At 33.1% G+C, this 17334-nt stretch overlaps 2 protein-coding genes across 3 annotated transcripts; one reads left to right on the top strand and one right to left on the bottom strand.

Moving 5' to 3' along the window:
* Nucleotides 1-3294: 3294 nt before the first annotated feature.
* LOC117564421 (von Willebrand factor D and EGF domain-containing protein-like) lies at nucleotides 3295-4390 on the top strand. The gene is made up of 3 exons (XM_052002291.1): nucleotides 3295-3424; nucleotides 3487-4045; nucleotides 4125-4390. The coding sequence occupies exons 1-3, from the start codon at nucleotides 3332-3334 to the stop codon at nucleotides 4286-4288; spliced, it is 816 nt and encodes a 271-aa protein (XP_051858251.1). The 5' UTR covers nucleotides 3295-3331; the 3' UTR covers nucleotides 4289-4390.
* Nucleotides 4391-7183: 2793 nt separating this feature from the next.
* On the bottom strand, nucleotides 7184-7969 carry LOC117564544 (protein THEM6-like). Of its 2 annotated transcripts, XM_052002177.1 has the most exons (2): nucleotides 7829-7969; nucleotides 7184-7751 (listed from the first exon to the last, which is right to left on the bottom strand). In XM_052002177.1, the coding sequence occupies exons 1-2, from the start codon at nucleotides 7855-7857 to the stop codon at nucleotides 7256-7258; spliced, it is 525 nt and encodes a 174-aa protein (XP_051858137.1). In that variant the 5' UTR covers nucleotides 7858-7969; the 3' UTR covers nucleotides 7184-7255. The 2 variants fall into 2 exon arrangements, with proteins under 2 accessions (XP_051858137.1, XP_034099258.2); XM_034243367.2 differs by having other exon boundaries at nucleotides 7185-7969.
* Between the last annotated feature and the right edge of the window lie 9365 nt (nucleotides 7970-17334).

Raw genomic sequence — 17334 nt, 5'->3', positions numbered from 1 at the left:
TCCGGATTCGAACCGGGGACCTTCTTGTTGGCATTCACACGCTCTCTCAGCGAGCCATCACGCATCACTTTTTTTGCAAGCTTAGTCATTAGAACAAGAAACAGAGATCTATTAAATGCAGTTTTAAAAAAGTGGTGTTGTTGTAGTATTTATCGAGTGTTAACGTCAAATTGTACCTACCGATCTACAATGGATCGTGTAATGCACATTTTTGTCGTATTTGCGAGTGTTAACGTCAAATTGTTCCTACCGATCTACTAAGGATCGTGAAAGGTACACCTTTGCCGTGTTTGCGAATGTTAACGGTTAAATTGTACCTACTGATCCTACACAATGGATCGTGTAAAGTACACTTTATTAGCCGTGTTTGCGTTTTGTGTGGTTGTGTGTGTTCCGCCGATCTACTGGATTAAGTCAAGTACCATGGCTCGCTAACCTGACTCGTATTGAGGTGTACACCTCCGTCTGGTTGCTGCATTCGTACCAACTATCATCTCAGTGGATCTTATCAAGGCTTGAACCTCTACCCTTTGCAGAGCGAGCTGTGTTCACTGCCTTAACACCACTGGCGGTGGATGAATCACGTGAACTTTTTTTAACGACTATAGAAAACGACTTGCAATACAATTTTAATTGTTCAATTGCATTTATTTTGACTAAATTTCTTATTTCTATAAGGTAAAAGTAAATGTTTTGTGTGAATTTCTTTAAATAATTGATTGAATTATGTTTATTTTGATTATAATTAAAAGATTTAGTAATAAGATCAAGTCATTTTTTTGCTTTATTTAATAATCTATTATAATTAAATTGTATTACAATTGTAATTGTTGTTATTATTATTCTTGATATGTATTTGTATTACATCAAAATTAATATTTTTTGCTTATTTTTTTTAAATGATATTTAGAATATATTGTTAATGTTATTTTTCTTTCATTTTTATATTTATTTTATTTTTAATATACAGAAATTAAATCTAAGTTATTACAATTATTCGTTAATACATATTAGTTTGTATTTTTATTGTTCAAATTTTAAAGAAACAAGAAATCATGTGGGTGATTTTCACAAATGATTTAATTTATTTATTTATAATTGTTTCTTTTTTTATTATTATTATTCATTTTTTGATTAAATTTGTATTTAAAAAGAAATATTTTTAAATCCTTAGTCATTAAAATGCATTTGTCATTTCCGGACTTGCAAAACCTCGTTCACGAGCCTGCATTTTTTTTAAATATCAATTTGCAAGGAAAATAAATGATTTAAACATAATACAAATTTTTATTTGTTCTTTATTTTCTTTTTGAAGTATTTTCGAACACTTTTAATTGAACTTTTGAGAAAAACTGGCACGTTGATTATTTATACAAATCATTATTATTGACCAGGAAACTTAATTAATTCCAAAGCTTTTACAAAGAATATAAAAGCTCCCTGAAAGAGAACTTGCTGACCTCAAGTCGATTATTAATCGTGAGTGCTTGTGATTGTTAGTTTAGATGAAACCGTAGAGCTGACAGCTTTAACTTCTATCGCAGAGGGTTTTTTTCTTCGATGAAAATTTACGCAATTTGTGACTTTATCAAAAAATGTTGAAACTATTGGCAAATTGCATAAAATATGCGGGTCTAACGTTGGTGATAAATGTACTTCTGACGCAAGCTTTAAATGGCGACGGGATTTGCAATAAATTGAAATATGGTTCAGTGCAAGTATGTATTTAAGGTTCGTTATTAATTCCTAATAATATTAAGTGATATTTTTGTTATCTCAGAAAAATTATATGCCGAAGCTCGACAAGTTCTGTTGTCCGGGCTATGAAAGAATTGACGCGAATGCCTGCCCAGATGTGATCTGGGTTGTCCCCCAAATAGTCACTGTGTATCTCCCAATACCTGCGGCTGCGATATGGGCTATGAGATTGATGAAATATATACCTATTACGGGAGAGAGTTGATCAAAAGCTGCCAATTTGAACGTGGTGCAATATATCTTATTATAATTATTTTGACTGTGACTGTGAGCGGTATTGCACTTTGTATTTACGTTAAGTACTTTCGAGGAAGACAAAAAACTTCTAGTCCCTGCATTGAAGACGGAGAAAATGAGGAAATCTCGATGGCATTGACATAACTCATGAAGCTCTGTCAATTTGAACGTGGTGCAATATATCTCATTATAATTATTTTGACTGTGACTGTGAGTGGTATGGCAATTTGCTTTACGTTAAGTGCTTTCGAGAAAGACAAAAAATTTCTAGTCCCAGCGTTGAAGAATGTTTGGAAAATGAGGTGGTATTGAAATAACTCATGAAGCTCTGTTGTTGAATATTATATATTTTATTTATAAATAAAAACTCCAATTCCATGAAAGCGCAGTATTATTCATATGCTGATTCAGCGTCACAAATATATTGCTCAAAATTCACTTAATCACATATTAATCACATACTAATTATAAAAATGAACTCTTTAAATAGCTTTACATTTCTTTAACGAATGTGAACTATAGAAGGGACTTATTAAATGAAAATATATATGTATGAGAAAAGGTTTTACTCTCAGAGTACGATAATGAGTGGTTCAGGAATCAGTTATACAATATTAGCGGTCCAATAACAAAGCTTAGTTAATCATTGGAAGTTAAATTAGAAAAGCAAGTGTTGCAAATAGCTTTTATAGCTCGACTATGAGTTACCCGCTACCGATCTTCAAAAGCTCCATATTCTACAAGTATACTAAAAATATACCGCAAAATACTCAAATATACAGAAGGCTTTATTTGGTATATTGATCTAATAGAACATTTTTGTTCTACAATTTTTATCTGATCGCAAAGAATTTTTATTTGATCTAGCTTTAAAATTATTGTTGTCACTTGATTTTTTTCGAATTACAGGGGCTGAAGTGGGAAATTTGATAAGAAATTGATTTGCCTGCAAACAAAACAAGTGCTCTCGAGAGAATTAAAGTCTCTGAGGATTTCAAACGGTGTTGTATACGGACAGACGGACAGGCGAATATGGCCATATCGTCTCGGTTGTTGACGCTGCTCAAGAATATATACACTTTATATCGGAGGTGACTTCTTTTGCCTTTTAAATGCATTTCTTTCAGGTTCAAAGTTATAATGCCCTTCTACTCTATGGGAAGCAGTAAAAAAATGTTGAGAGAGAGTTCTCTCATTGTTGGCTCATGTGTGAGTCAGGAATTATTTGCACAATACCAGCAATGGCAATTTAATCGACATGGCAGTAACTTAGTATATTGTTGCTTAGCACAGGCTCAAGTTGTGTATTTTTGCTCTTGATTGTAACAGAACAACGATGTTGGGGTATCTTAATCTTTTCCTTATTGTACTGTTTGCATCTGGCTTGGTTTTGGCTGAGGAGTACAATTGCATTAAATACGCAAATTCCGTAAGGAAAAAAAAAAAACAAAAAAACGGGACATCGTAATACTTTATTATTTTGTTTTTTAGGAATCTGATAATATCCCGATACCTGTTTGTCGTGAGGAATGCATTGGACGTGTGCCAGATTGTAAGCCAAATTGTTATGATAAGTGTCCTGAGCACAGTAAATGCGTAGAACCTGAAATCTGTAAGTGCGATAAAGGATACGTTAAGAATGGACCTGATACGAATATGACTTGTAACCCAATAGTATGTCCGCTAAACAGTCAAATTGTTAATGATACTACTTGCAAATGTTTTGATGGCTACAAAGGAGATATAGTCGAAATGAATGCGATTCTTCAGAGCTGCGAACCTATTTGTGAACCGAGTTGCCCCGCTCATAGCTTCTGCGCCTCGCCAAATAAATGTGAGTGCGATAAAGGATACGTTAAGAATGGACCTGATACGAATATGACTTGTAACTTATTAGTATGTCCGTCAAACAGTCAAATGGTTAATGATACTACTTGCATATGTCGTGATGGCTACCAAAAAGTCGAAAGGAATGCGATTCTTCAGAGCTGCGAACCTATTTGTGAACCGAGTTGCCCCGCTAATAGTTTCTGCGCCTCGCCAAAGAAATGTGAGTGCGATAAAGGATACGTTAAGAATGGACCTGATACGAATATGACTTGTAACTTATTAGTATGTCCGTCAAACAGTCAAATGGTTAATGATACTACTTGCATATGTCCTGATGGCTACCAAAAAGTCGAAAGTCTTCAGAGCTGCGAACCTATTTGCGAACCGAGTTGCCCCGCTAATAGTTTCTGCGCCTCGCCAAAAAAATGTAAGTGCGTTCGCGGTTATGAGATCGATGAAATGAGTGATGATGACCCTACAAAATTGAAGCATTGCAAACCTGTTTGCAATGCGGAGTGCCCCGAGAACTCGGTCTGCGTCTCTCCAGATGATTGCAAGTGTAACCCGGGATATAGTCCAATCACGAATAAGTCTGGTACTTTAGCTAGTTGTCTCGAGGACTCTTTCACTGCATTCACTGAAACGCATATTATAATCTACAGTTTTTTGATTTGTTCGGTGATATTCACGATAGTCACAGTAATTGCAATGATAGTCATTTGTGTGCGAAAGGAAAACCCAGCGGAAGTTCCCGATACACGATCATGGCATACTTCTTTCGCCTCGTATGCAGAATATGAAATGAATGAGAACATAAATAATAATTCTATGGGAAAAAATTAAATTGGTTTAAAGAAAGGCAACGTTTGTATTTAATAAATTATTGATATTAAATTAAATAAATTAATTATGTTATTCTAAATCTTATTATCGTTTCATGTTTAATTCAAACTCATCAAGATAGTCAGATTGACTATAAACATAATAAGAGTCACAATTAACAATTTTACTTTGCTTGGTTAGATTGCGTGCCTTGACCCTGAGGCACAGCTAAAAAATACACAAGATTTAAAAAATCCACGAAAGTTCTTTAACAAATGTAGATTATTCATCATTGTGTAATTCACCCAAAAATAGAAATTTTAATATTAGTATCAAAAATTTCGCTATCGCATACTGTTTATTAATTTAACTTTCAAGCTACACTTAAAGTTCACTCTCTTCTTGCTTTATATGAAAGCTTAAGACTTGAAAGCTTAAAGAATTAGAGAGAGAGAGAGAGAGAGAGAGAGAAGAGAGAGAGAGAGAGAGAGAAAAGAGAGAGAGAGAGAGAGAGAGAGCTCTTTTCATTTATTCGATGTAAATTATTATTCATTTATTTTGCAGAACTCATAATTGAATACAAAGTTTAGTGAACGGTTCAGTTCACGGAAAAAACTAAATTGTACTTGAAAGAGATTAAACACCAAATAATTATGGATAAAAATACAAATTTCTCGTCACCACTTTCCGTTCTTGTCTACAGTCTCATTATATGTGCTTTTATTTTCATTGTGGTCGCTATATTTTTAATTATACGATATAGAATAATGAAAAGAAATCCAAGACAAACTATTAGAAATACTCCCGCATCTGTGGAGTCTTTGGTTGTGTAGAACATATGAGTAATTTTATGAAATTATTATGTGGGTAATAAATAGAATAAATGTGAAATTTAGCTAAGAGCATATTTAATTCAGATATACATTTTCATTTAGTTTATTTTGTGAATTATGGAAGAATAAGTATTTATTCAGGCATTCGAATACATTAAAATTTGCATTATTTAAATAAGTAAAACAGTCTAATGCATATTCGACTGCTTTTGATTATTTATAATTACAATTTAATTCATTGCTGTGTTGGTTTATTATACTCAGTGTTTAGCAAATGTTATTCAGGGGTTGCATCCAATTGTGCAAATGTAACAAATGTTGTATATTAAAAAAAAAGTATTTCTCTTAGTAACTATAATGTTATAGTGCCATAATGTCAACTAAATTAAAATTTTGTTGTATTTTATTGGTCATTGAAAGTAAACAAATTTTATAAAAATATTTTTATTGTTTCTATTTCTATTTACATTTTTAATAAGTTGGGTGTGCACCGATGCAGTTTTAAAATAATAATTTATTCAAATAGTCCTTATTTTTTTATATTTAAAGTTAGAGTATGGGAAAGTCGAGTATTCCCATTGATGGTTTCCTGCTACAGTATTGTGTTTGGACTTTACCTGCATTTCAACTTTTACTCCAGCACATGTGTTTGCCAATGAAAAGCCACAGGCTCAAATGCACTTAGCCAAGTTGGCTAAAGGCAATGTTGCAACAAAGAACAGAGGGGGACAAGCACCGACATACAGACGAAGCGATTATGACTATACAAATTTGCTTGTTGCCGCAATTGTAATGTTTATTAATTTGGATTTTGAAACTGTGCCAAGCATTGAGCATTGTGGCATGGCACAGGCCAGAGTCCGGGCAAAAACTACTCGTATGCCACAGACAAATTGAAATTGATATAAATGGGCAAGAAAAAACAAAAAATAAATAAATAAAATAAGTAAGAAAGCTACAGCCGAGTGTGCCCGACTGTGAGATATCCGCAACCCAAGGAAAACAATGCAGTGTTTTTCATAAAATTAATAAACCACAAAAATACTGACACATACGAAAAGCTATGTTTTTTTAATGCTAATATAGTACCATTAAAAATATACCATAAAGTTCAAAATATACCGGATTGCCAGCCAAAACTCACACGGAAATATTTCTTAAATAACTTCATCCGATCGCAATCGAATTCTCTGGAATTATAAATAGTATAGATATTATTGTCTACACCAAAATCGAAATTCAAAATTATGTTTTCTATTTATTTTCTATTTTATTTTATTTTATATTATCGAGTTTCGGGAGCGGAAGTTGGGCGTGACGAAAGTTTTTTTTATCCCATCGCGCAAAAATACCAATTGCTATCAAAAACAAATTATAGCTCTATGACTTATTTTCTCTGACGGACAGACAAACATGATCTTTGGTGTTGAGGCTTATCATATGGGTAATTCCATGGCGGAATTTGGTCGGATATACTTTATATACAAATAGTTATAATACCCTTCTACCCAATGGGTAGCGAGTATAAGAACAAAAGATTATTGCATCCATGTTAGCACATGAGTGTGCATGAAGTGTATCTTGTGGTTTCGGTTCAAATATGGTATTTTCATATGTGGTTTCATAATCTACAAAGCAGATTGACTGATACATGTTTTGGTATATATGTATATCACAGTGAGTTAATCCTGCAATTGCCAGAAGGGTTTATAAAACATTAAGATGGCAAATTGTTTATTCTTTTCAAGTGGCAAACTTCAATCAATATTTACAATTTATTTAGTATTCAATTTGCCACTCGATGCATTTATGGCTTGCAGCCATAGTTTAAGGTCTTCGGGAATTTCAGGTCGATCAATCGTCTCTGGAAATGTTTGAAGCAAATGCATTACATTGCACTGTATAAACGAATGTTTCGATAGAGCGACGGCATTGACAAATCGATTAATTAGACCAACAAACTGTTGCTCTAGATAGATGGCTTTCTCATCCCACCAGACTAGTTTCGTGTGTATCTTATACGGCTGGAAAATTGATATAAATCGACGATATCTCAAACTGACGGCACTTTGAACGACGCTGCCACCACGCTGTCGCAACCGATTATACAGATCTGTTACGGCATAATAATGCAAACTAGCAAAATTCAATTCACGCAGAAATCGTGCATTATTCATGTGCCGCAGGAAGATGTCGACATCCTGCGGAGTACAAATACCCAAAATAGCTGTGATGTCGGTCAATTTATGCTTGGTCTGAAACATCTTTGCACTAAAGAAGACAAATGCACAACGAATGAAATAGTTGACATCGGCCAGAATGTACAGGATGAGCAGCAAAACAATCACCAAGTATCCGAGTTGAATCTCCATTCCATGCGGCTTAAAATGACTAAATTTAGCACAGAAATGTATAAAAATATTGAATTAGAAAATTGATAAGTTTAGGAATATTTATTTGACATTAAAAACGTAATTTGTTCAGAGTTGTCAAAGCTAATTAAAAAACGATTACAAATCAAATTTGTACACAGAGAAAAAAAATCTAAATTAAAAAAAAATTGCAAATCTTCATTTAAAATTTTTAAATCTTAAAAAAATAATCTTAAAATAAAAATTTTAGGGGTAAATCAAAATTTGTAAGCTAAATTCACATTTTAAGATTAGAAAATTCTTATTTGGACATTAAAATCTTTCTTTAAAAATTATTAATTCTAGATTCAAAATAAAATTGCATATATTGAATAATGAAGTTTTCGATCGATGAAGTTAATTCATGGTTCAATTTTGAGATTTTTCATTCTTGAAGCAAGATATATAATTGATGTTGATTAAAGAATCAACTTTTCTGGTTCGATTTTGATACAAGATTTTATTGTTGATTTTAGTATAATTTTCTCTAAAAAAATTTCACAAAATATTTGCAATGGAATTTGTGATTTAAAATAATTTTTACTTTTCAGATTGAATTCTTTGACTTGTTTTGAAGTAATATTGTAATAGAGATAAGGATTAAGGCACATAAGTCCCGTTTCAAAAAGTTTCACTGTAGCTTTTTATTTTAATTTTTTTTAGTAGTTGACTGTGGACTGCAGCATAATATGTTTTTCATTGCGGCATTGTAAAAGAAAGACCCATCAATGAGCGCTCAAACTGACGCCAGCGAGTTTTGTGTACAAATTACGCATACGCCGCGTTGGCCACTGCGCCACTGCGCCACTTTCCACTTTGTTTGTCGCTGCGTTGCGACTCGATGTTGCTGCTGCTGCATCTGTTGCTTAATAACATTTTACCACTGCAGTTGCATACTCAATTTAATTGTTGTGTGTGTGTGTGTGTCAGCCAAGCGATTTATAATTCAATTTTCATGGCCAACGGTTGCGAAATGCGTTTTTAAATTGCACTGCAATTGACAGGGACAACAGGCAGCAATAAGGATAAATTGGCCACGCCTCGCGTTGCGCGCAAAATGACAAATTTAATATGTCGCTCTTCCTTTCAGTCGTCGGTTGCAGTTACAACTCGAAGGCACAAACCAGTTGCAATAAAAAAGAAAACTTGGCCAAATGCCAGGACATAACTTCACTGGGAAACTACTGCGGGAATTTGCACACTTATAAGTCCGGGTTTTATTTGACTGCTGAGGTCCTGCCAGTCGGTCTGTCTGTCTGTCTGTTTGTCTGTCTTTTTGTCTGCCTGCAAATGCAGCAAGCATTTGCGTCTGTGTTTGGCTTCATGTCTGGTCTCTGGTATTAAAAATATTTTTTAAGCATATTTTTGCTGCCAAATTATTTCAATTTAGTTCCGCAAAATAAATTTACCCTCGTCTTTTATATGCATCTCTATCTTTTCAATGGAGTGTATCCTTTTCTGGTTGTGTAATGAAGATAAAGTGTCATAATATTTACTTATGTTGTCTTATTTATGTGGCTGCAAATGCAAAAGTGGCTGAATAAGTTTAGATTGCTTTCTTACATCTTATAAATAGCTTTTGCACTAAATCTGAGTAGTTTATGGCTAAAATGGTTAAATAGTTGGATATATTATTATTTATTATTTTATGTTCGCTTATTGTAGATTTTTCAGGAAATTAAAATGTGCCATAAATAAGCTTACATTTTTATAGTATTTTTGTTTCTTAAAGTGTTTTGTTCATTTTTGAGAATCGTATGTATAGATTTTTCTTTCACTGTTTTTCTATTTGTTTCGTCTTGGACATTTCTAACTCAGTGTCCATTATTTTGCTCTAATTTTGTCTGCTGTTCTTGCTGTTCATTTCACATTAATTTCCAGCTTTATAATAGAGTGCCAGCTTCAGCTACAGCTCCAGAGTTCTTACACTCGACTATTTGTGATTTCAATGAATTTTTTAATATGCGCATTGTCCTTTTTTGGGGCACTCACGTCTCCTCTTTGCTTCGCCTCTGCATTCAACTACTACCAGTTGTATCATGTTGCTTTAACCTCTAATTGCAACACTGGCCATTGCGCCCTTGGCAAATCCAACAGAAAAAGGGCAGACTCTTCTCATGCTTTTGTTCCTGAAGGATCTTTGCTCTGGCTTTTCAATTTTAATAGAATTTTTGGTTTATTTACTGCAACAACAATAGAAAAAATATAACAGCAGAGCTTCAATTGTGAAATACTTAAGTTACAACAAATTAAATGGGGTGGATTATGTAGGAATTGCTCCATTTCTTTTGGATTAAATTTATTATATTTAATGTTTAGTTTTGTATTGAATAAGACTTTAGGATTTATAACTTCTACACAAATTATTTTAATTTTTGAAAAATTTATTTAAATGTTTGAATTTGAATACTTATAAACAAATTCTTCGTTGTGATTGATTTTAAAAAAAATTATGGAAGATTCAAATATGCTAATTCTGATTTATTTTTTTTTTTGAACACATTTACTTTACAAAATTAATTTCAAATTTTTGTTAAACAAAGATGGATATCTTTAAGTCAAGAACTTGCGTAGTTGCTTACTTAAAGCCGTTTTTCCATTTGAGTTTTTCATTTCTTGTTTGACGTCTTGCAGCAACAAAATTTCTAAAGTTTTCATTACAGGAAACACAGGACTGCGTTTAGTTTGTGTTTCCTTTTTGCCTGCACTTTGCCCATGTGTGTGTATGTCCCTTTACGTCTATGTGTGAGCGAATGTGAATTGTGTGGCCTGAGTGTGTGTGTTTATTTATTTGGAGTGCTACAAAAATTCGGCATGTGAACAATGGACGAGAATGTGAATGTAAAACGAAACATGGTCGAAGAGCTGGCTTTCAACTAAGAGGATGAGAACGTGAGTGCGGAAAGGCAGCTTGAGCAAAAAGAAGAGAGAGCTGGCTAACCGGATGGCTGGCTGACTTTTCGTATACTGTATACGACCAGTTGACCGACTGACGCTGCTGACGCTTTTCCGCCCGCACGCTTTTTGCATTTAATTTCATTTTGCTGGCCACTTTTTTGCTCTATTTTCCGGGTTGTAATACCCTGTAAACTACTAAAATGGGTTAAGAGCATATTAAAAGTTTCACTTTATCATAGCAATTTTATATTTAATTACTAAGATTTCATACTAAAAATAATAAATATTTATTATATGTTTCCCAACTAATTTCATTTACATTAATTATTTTATTTCCATGTCAAATAATGATATACATATATTAAATATTTCGTTAAAGCAAAATCATAAGAAGGGTATTTTGTGTGGTAAAAACTTAAAACTAAAACAATCTTATTTGTATTTTTTCCAGCTTTGTGGCCGAGCTTCATTTCGCTCAGCTTTGCTTTGCTTTGCTTTGGTTTTATTGTTGCCCAAGTAATTCCTGTGCATTTTTTGGGCGTTGTTTTAATTGCTGCTGACAACGAAACTTTCAACAAATCAGAGTCATGTTTTCCACAGCTTTGCAAAGAGCAATAAAAAGCATTTGAATTCATGTTATTCAACTGATTGAATAATCGATACAACTCACGCCGTTTTCACATGTCGAAAATCTAAACCAAAATTGAATTAGATAAGATTTGTATTGTGGAATCTATTTTTACTATTTCATCTACCTGAGGCTCAAAACTTAAGTTTCTCAAAGATATGGACAGTGAAATTTAGGAGTTTAATCTTCATTTTAAATATTTCGATTATAGTTCAATTAATTTCTTATATTTATTATATATCATAATTTTATGACATTTGCACTTGGTTTAAGAATTTCTAATGCAATTTATTATTTAAATTTGTATATTAATATCAATATCTTTAATATTTAGTGTAGATTGACTTTCATAAATGAGCAATTAAGAATATAAGCTGACTTATCACATATTGCTTTTCAGTAGAACTCGTTCTTTCCTGCTTGTGCGGGGAATTAATTAAATTTCCCGACAAACGTTTTCCACTTCACTCAATGGGAAATATGATAAGAGGATCTGGGCTTAATTTTTATGCTCAAACATGCGGCGACTCAATGCACGCTATTGATAAGCGACCAAGAGTGGATGGACCATCATCAACCAAACATCAAGGACCAAGGACCAACTCGTTTCTCAACACTTTGTCGACTTTAATCCGCAGCTCACGTATCGGATGGCGAAAGATGAAAGCACAATAGGAGGCGACGTGGAAAGAGGTTTTGCGGAAGCGGAGAAGTGGATGACAAGAAGTGCAGTTTCCTGCGCTGTCATGTTATAAATGGCAGCTTCATTCAATGGGCGTGGTAACTGTACATTTTCCATTACAGAGCCAACTTTAATGCAATAATCCTCAACGTCGAACGCACGGATGAGTTGATAACAATTTCAATTTTTATGACAAGTCAACTTGCAACGGAACAACGCCAAACGAACTGCATCCAATGGTCGATGCTTGCAGCTGTAACGACAACAACTATAACAACAATAGCAACGAACAACAGCAGCAAGAACAACAAATAATAACATGACCGATTGCACCATTACCGTTGCCGTTGCCAACACTCGAGTCTCGAGTCCGAGTTTCTGACTGAGCCGGCGCATTATGATTTATTGCCGTGCAACACGAAAAGCACCGTAAACCATGTCTGTGTGTATCTGTGTGTTTGCGTGTATGTTTGTGTGTGTGTGTGAGTGTGCAGTCAGCCAATTTTATGAGTGCGAGTGTCGAGAAAGTGAGGAGGCGAAGGGGATTGCATTTTTGTGGCAGCTTGGGTTGCAGTCAACAGCTTTTGGATGATGGCCAGGACTGAAAACATTCAGAAACATTCAAGCAACGACTTTGTGAAACATTTAATTGCCAAGAGCAACAGGATATTCAATATCTATATCTATATCTATATCTATATCTATATCTATATCTATATCTATATCTATATCTATATCTATACCTATATCTATATCTATATCTATATCTATATCTATATCTATATCTATATCTATATCTATATCTATATCTATATCTATATCTATATCTATATCTATATCTATATCTATATCTATATCTATATCTATATCTATATCTATATCTATATCTATATCTATATCTATATCTATATCTATATCTATATCTATATCTATATCTATATCTATATCTATATCTATATCTATATCTATATCTATATCTATATCTATATCTATATCTATATCTATATCTATATCTATATCTATATCTATATCTATATCTATATCTATATCTATATCTATATCTATATCTATATCTATATCTATATCTATATCTATATCTATATCTATATCTATATCTATATCTATATCTATATCTATATCTATATCTATATCTATATCTATATCTATATCTATATCTATATCTATATCTATATCTATATCTATATCTATATCTATATCTATATCTATATCTATATCTATATCTATATCTATATCTATATCTATATCTATATCTATATCTATATCTATATCTATATCTATATCTATATCTATATCTATATCTATATCTATATCTATATCTATATCTATATCTATATCTATATCTATATCTATATCTATATCTATATCTATATCTATATCTATATCTATATCTATATCTATATCTATATCTATATCTATATCTATATCTATATCTATATCTATATCTATATCTATATCTATATCTATATCTATATCTATATCTATATCTATATCTATATCTATATCTATATCTATATCTATATCTATATCTATATCTATATCTATATCTATATCTATATCTATATCTATATCTATATCTATATCTATATCTATATCTATATCTATATCTATATCTATATCTATATCTATATCTTATCTATATCTATCTAGAGTAAGAGTGATTTTACACTTTAACTAAATTTAAATCGTTCTGACCATGGGGCTAATTTTAGGCGTCAGTGTCCTCGACATACTTTTCGACACAGATTTCGGTCGGCAGTCACGAAATCAATTGGCAAAGTGAATAAGCAAAAGTGAGGAGAAGCAAATTGTTTGGAATTTGCATAAATTATCAGCTGGCAATTGGAAGGCGAAATGCACAAATTGAAAGAACGAAGCGACCGTTTGTCGAATTTGTATCTTCTAGTGACAGGATATCTGCCACAAAAAGAGGTCCCATGGTAGCGCGAACTTCAATAAAATGTCGTCGACTTTGTTTCAATTTGCGGTAATTTTCGCGACGTTGCAGCAACTGCATCGTTTTGCATTCTTAGAGTTCAGTTTCTCTCGCTTTGCATTCTGAGCGAAGGACTTTCGCAAATGGTTCGTGAAATCAGAACAGTCACGCCCACCCAAAAAAAAAAAAAAATGAAAGCAATCCTCTTCTGCGGCGGCATATTGACAAAAAGACCTAAAGAAAAACAAAAAGCCAAGCAAAAGTCTGAAATAAAACGAAAATTTCTTTGCTTTGGCTTGGATGTCTTTTTTCTGTCGTTCGTTTTTTTTTTTCGTTTTGGTTGGAGTCTGCTCTAAATTGCACTTTATTTGCGGTTTGTTGATTTTATTGCACAACTTTGTTTACAATTCTGCTTAAATTTCATTACACGATCCCAGTGAAACGAACCAACCGAAACGGCCCATCAAGCTGAGTTTGAGCAGAGCTCCGTCAGACGGACATACAAAATGAATGGCGAAACCTTGATATGAATTAATATTTGAGCAGTGTTGAAATCAAATGTCCAGTGCTGAAAACTCTGCACCGCATTGAATAGCGCATTGAGCATGTATTTTAAATGGGTCAATGTAATACAATTTTGAGATATTTTTGAGCTAAGCTTTGTCTTTAATTCGCCTTTAGTTGTTAATATACAAAAGAGATTCGAAAATATAAATAGAAAATACCATAATCATACCATCATGTAAACTGTACTTTATGGCACTATTTTCCGTGCACAATAGTTCATTGAGCTGCATTTGCTTGTGAGTGCTTCACTTTGATGACTTTGAGAATTGCTCATAATACTTGTATGTCACGCTATCGGTCAAATCGTGCAAGGCAAAGGTCAAATGCATCAAAGGCGCACAACAACTCGGGTACTTAATGAGTTAAGTTAAGTTGCTATGAAAGTCTAAGGGAGCTGTTCACAATATGAATTGCGGGTTCGTGCAAAAATGTTTCAAGAGACGCGAAAACAGACACAAGCAGAAATGGAAACATGAAAAAATCAAAACAAATAAGCAAATACGCCGACAACCGAAGTGCCGAGCAAATTAAATGAAATTCGCTTACACTCAAATACAGTAGTGTAAAAAGGACGAACAGTAATGTAAAAACAAAACACTTTCCGAATACATATCGTTGTTACCTTGTATGCATCGAGTAGATACAGACACAAAGATACTGCGGTTAATACTCACTGCGCTGTGTTTGTTTCCTGCAAGTTGTGAAAATGAAGCGATTGAGAAAGCCGCGACAAAGAAAAAACAACAATTGCTATAAGATTGAAAACTGAAGACGAAGTTTAAATACCCTCTCTAGCTTAATTATTGTTATTATCATTATTATTTTTATTCTTATTATTCTTATTATTATTATTATTATTATTATTATTATTATTATTATTATTATTATTATTATTATTATTATTATTATTATTATTCTTATTATTATTATTATTATTATTATTATTATTATTATTATTATTATTATTATTATTATTATTATTATTATTATTATTATTATTATTATTATTATTATTATTATTATTATTATTATTATTATTATTATTATTATTATTATTATTATTATTATTATTATTATTATTATTATTATTATTATTATTATTATTATTATTATTATTATTATTATTATTATTATTATTATTATTATTATTATTATTATTATTATTATTATTATTATTATTATTAATGAAAAAAGAATAAATTTATTACAATACATAATTCTGCTTACGAATATTAATCACTTTATATATTAAAAAATATTTGCTGCTAATACATTTACATAAAATAAACTACAAGTGCTTCGCAACATATTTCTTAACTTTTTTTTAGAAAATTTTAATGCTATTTCATAAGCGAAAACTAATTGCAAAATTAGTAGCTAAGAAGACCAAACAATTATCTTGTTTCATAAAATCCTTTTTTAAATTGACGAAAAATGAAATAGAGTAAAGCTTTTCAAACCACACATCCATTAAATAATTAAGAAATTTCTTTCGGAAGTTGTACTTTGCGGAACTTTACAGTGTGCTTATCCCTTAAGGTTTTTATCATTACTTTGATATGTATCATAACTTTGAACGGATAAGCCTCCTAGGTCTTGTCAACACCGTAACATAGTTATTAACCTGCTTCGACCGCACACACGAGCACACAGAGACGAACATAAGCAGAGGCAAAACAAAGGTAAATGAGCAAAGACAATAAAAAAGAAACACCGCAAAAACAAAGTTGTTCATATTTGTGTGTGTGTGTGTGTGAGGGTTTTCGGCTTGGGCGAATGTAACCAAGGACACTGACTTGGTCTGCTCAAAAAATCATGCTTGCAAGATCCCAGACAAAGTTGTGGCAGCCACCGCGCTGTCCTGTGGGGAGCATCGGCCATGTGTACGGTGCGGTGCGCCTGGCGCAAATGCTGCGCTGGCAACTGGCATTATCAGCCTCCATTCATGGATACCAACCGATTCGGCAAAGCCGAAGTGAAATGCCGAGTCGGGCACAGACGAAGTGAGTTTTACACCAACGAAAATAGCAGCTGGAGCACTGGAGCTGTCGCTGGGAGTAGGAGCTGTGGAGCAGCCTCCCGTGTGTCCTTCGTGTGCGCGAGAAAAGTTTGACAGCCACTGGAAGTGCAAACAGGGATAAACATAATGGAAGTCACAGCAGTAGCAGCAGCAGCGACTGTGAGAAACACAATCCAGAAAGTGAGAGAGAGAGAGAGTTGAGTGAGCTTTAAGCTCAGAGTAAAGAGCAAGCAGGCAGTCTACAAGTGGCTTGAAAGAGCGCTTTCAGCTGGACCTTATCACTCTCAGTGGGGTGCTCTTAAAAAATGTTTGCTTTTTACTCTCTCGATATCTCTTTATGTGCTGCGTGTAGGCGCCCTGTAGTTTTTCGTTTGTAAAAGCCATTTTTCATTCATGCGAATTTACTTTAAATTAATTTTTTTGGGGGTCATAAATCATTTTTGGCTCTGGACCTACACTGCGGATGGTTTGCTATGAGTGGGAGCGATGTGTGCGTGAGCTATGTTTGTATGTGTGTACTATATTTTTGCAGTATGTGTGCTCTGTATGTGCTCTTGTGCATGAATGAACATGCGTGAAATTTCAAATATTCGAGTTAGTTGTGATTGCATTGAAGGATTCTCAACATTTGGGTCAAGTGAGCACTATAGCTCACAATCACTTACAATTGGCTCCATAACGGCATAGGCATTTG

This window comes from Drosophila albomicans, chromosome 2L, assembly GCF_009650485.2.
Source record: "Drosophila albomicans strain 15112-1751.03 chromosome 2L, ASM965048v2, whole genome shotgun sequence".
NCBI lineage: Eukaryota > Metazoa > Arthropoda > Insecta > Diptera > Drosophilidae > Drosophila > Drosophila albomicans.
This window is presented reverse-complemented; position numbering and strand designations above follow the sequence as displayed.

Bases quoted from the DNA above. Each gene is read 5' to 3' on its own strand.
- LOC117564421 (XM_052002291.1), top strand. From the start codon at position 3,332: ATGTTGGGGTATCTTAATCTTTTCCTTATTGTACTGTTTGCATCTGGC. The intron at 3,425-3,486 runs GTAAGGAAAAAA...TTTGTTTTTTAG, and splicing joins GCATTAAATACGCAAATTCC to GAATCTGATAATATCCCGAT. The intron at 4,046-4,124 runs GTGAGTGCGATA...TCCGTCAAACAG, and splicing joins CTGCGCCTCGCCAAAGAAAT to TCAAATGGTTAATGATACTA.
- LOC117564544 (XM_034243367.2), bottom strand. From the start codon at position 7,852: ATGGAGATTCAACTCGGATACTTGGTGATTGTTTTGCTGCTCATCCTG.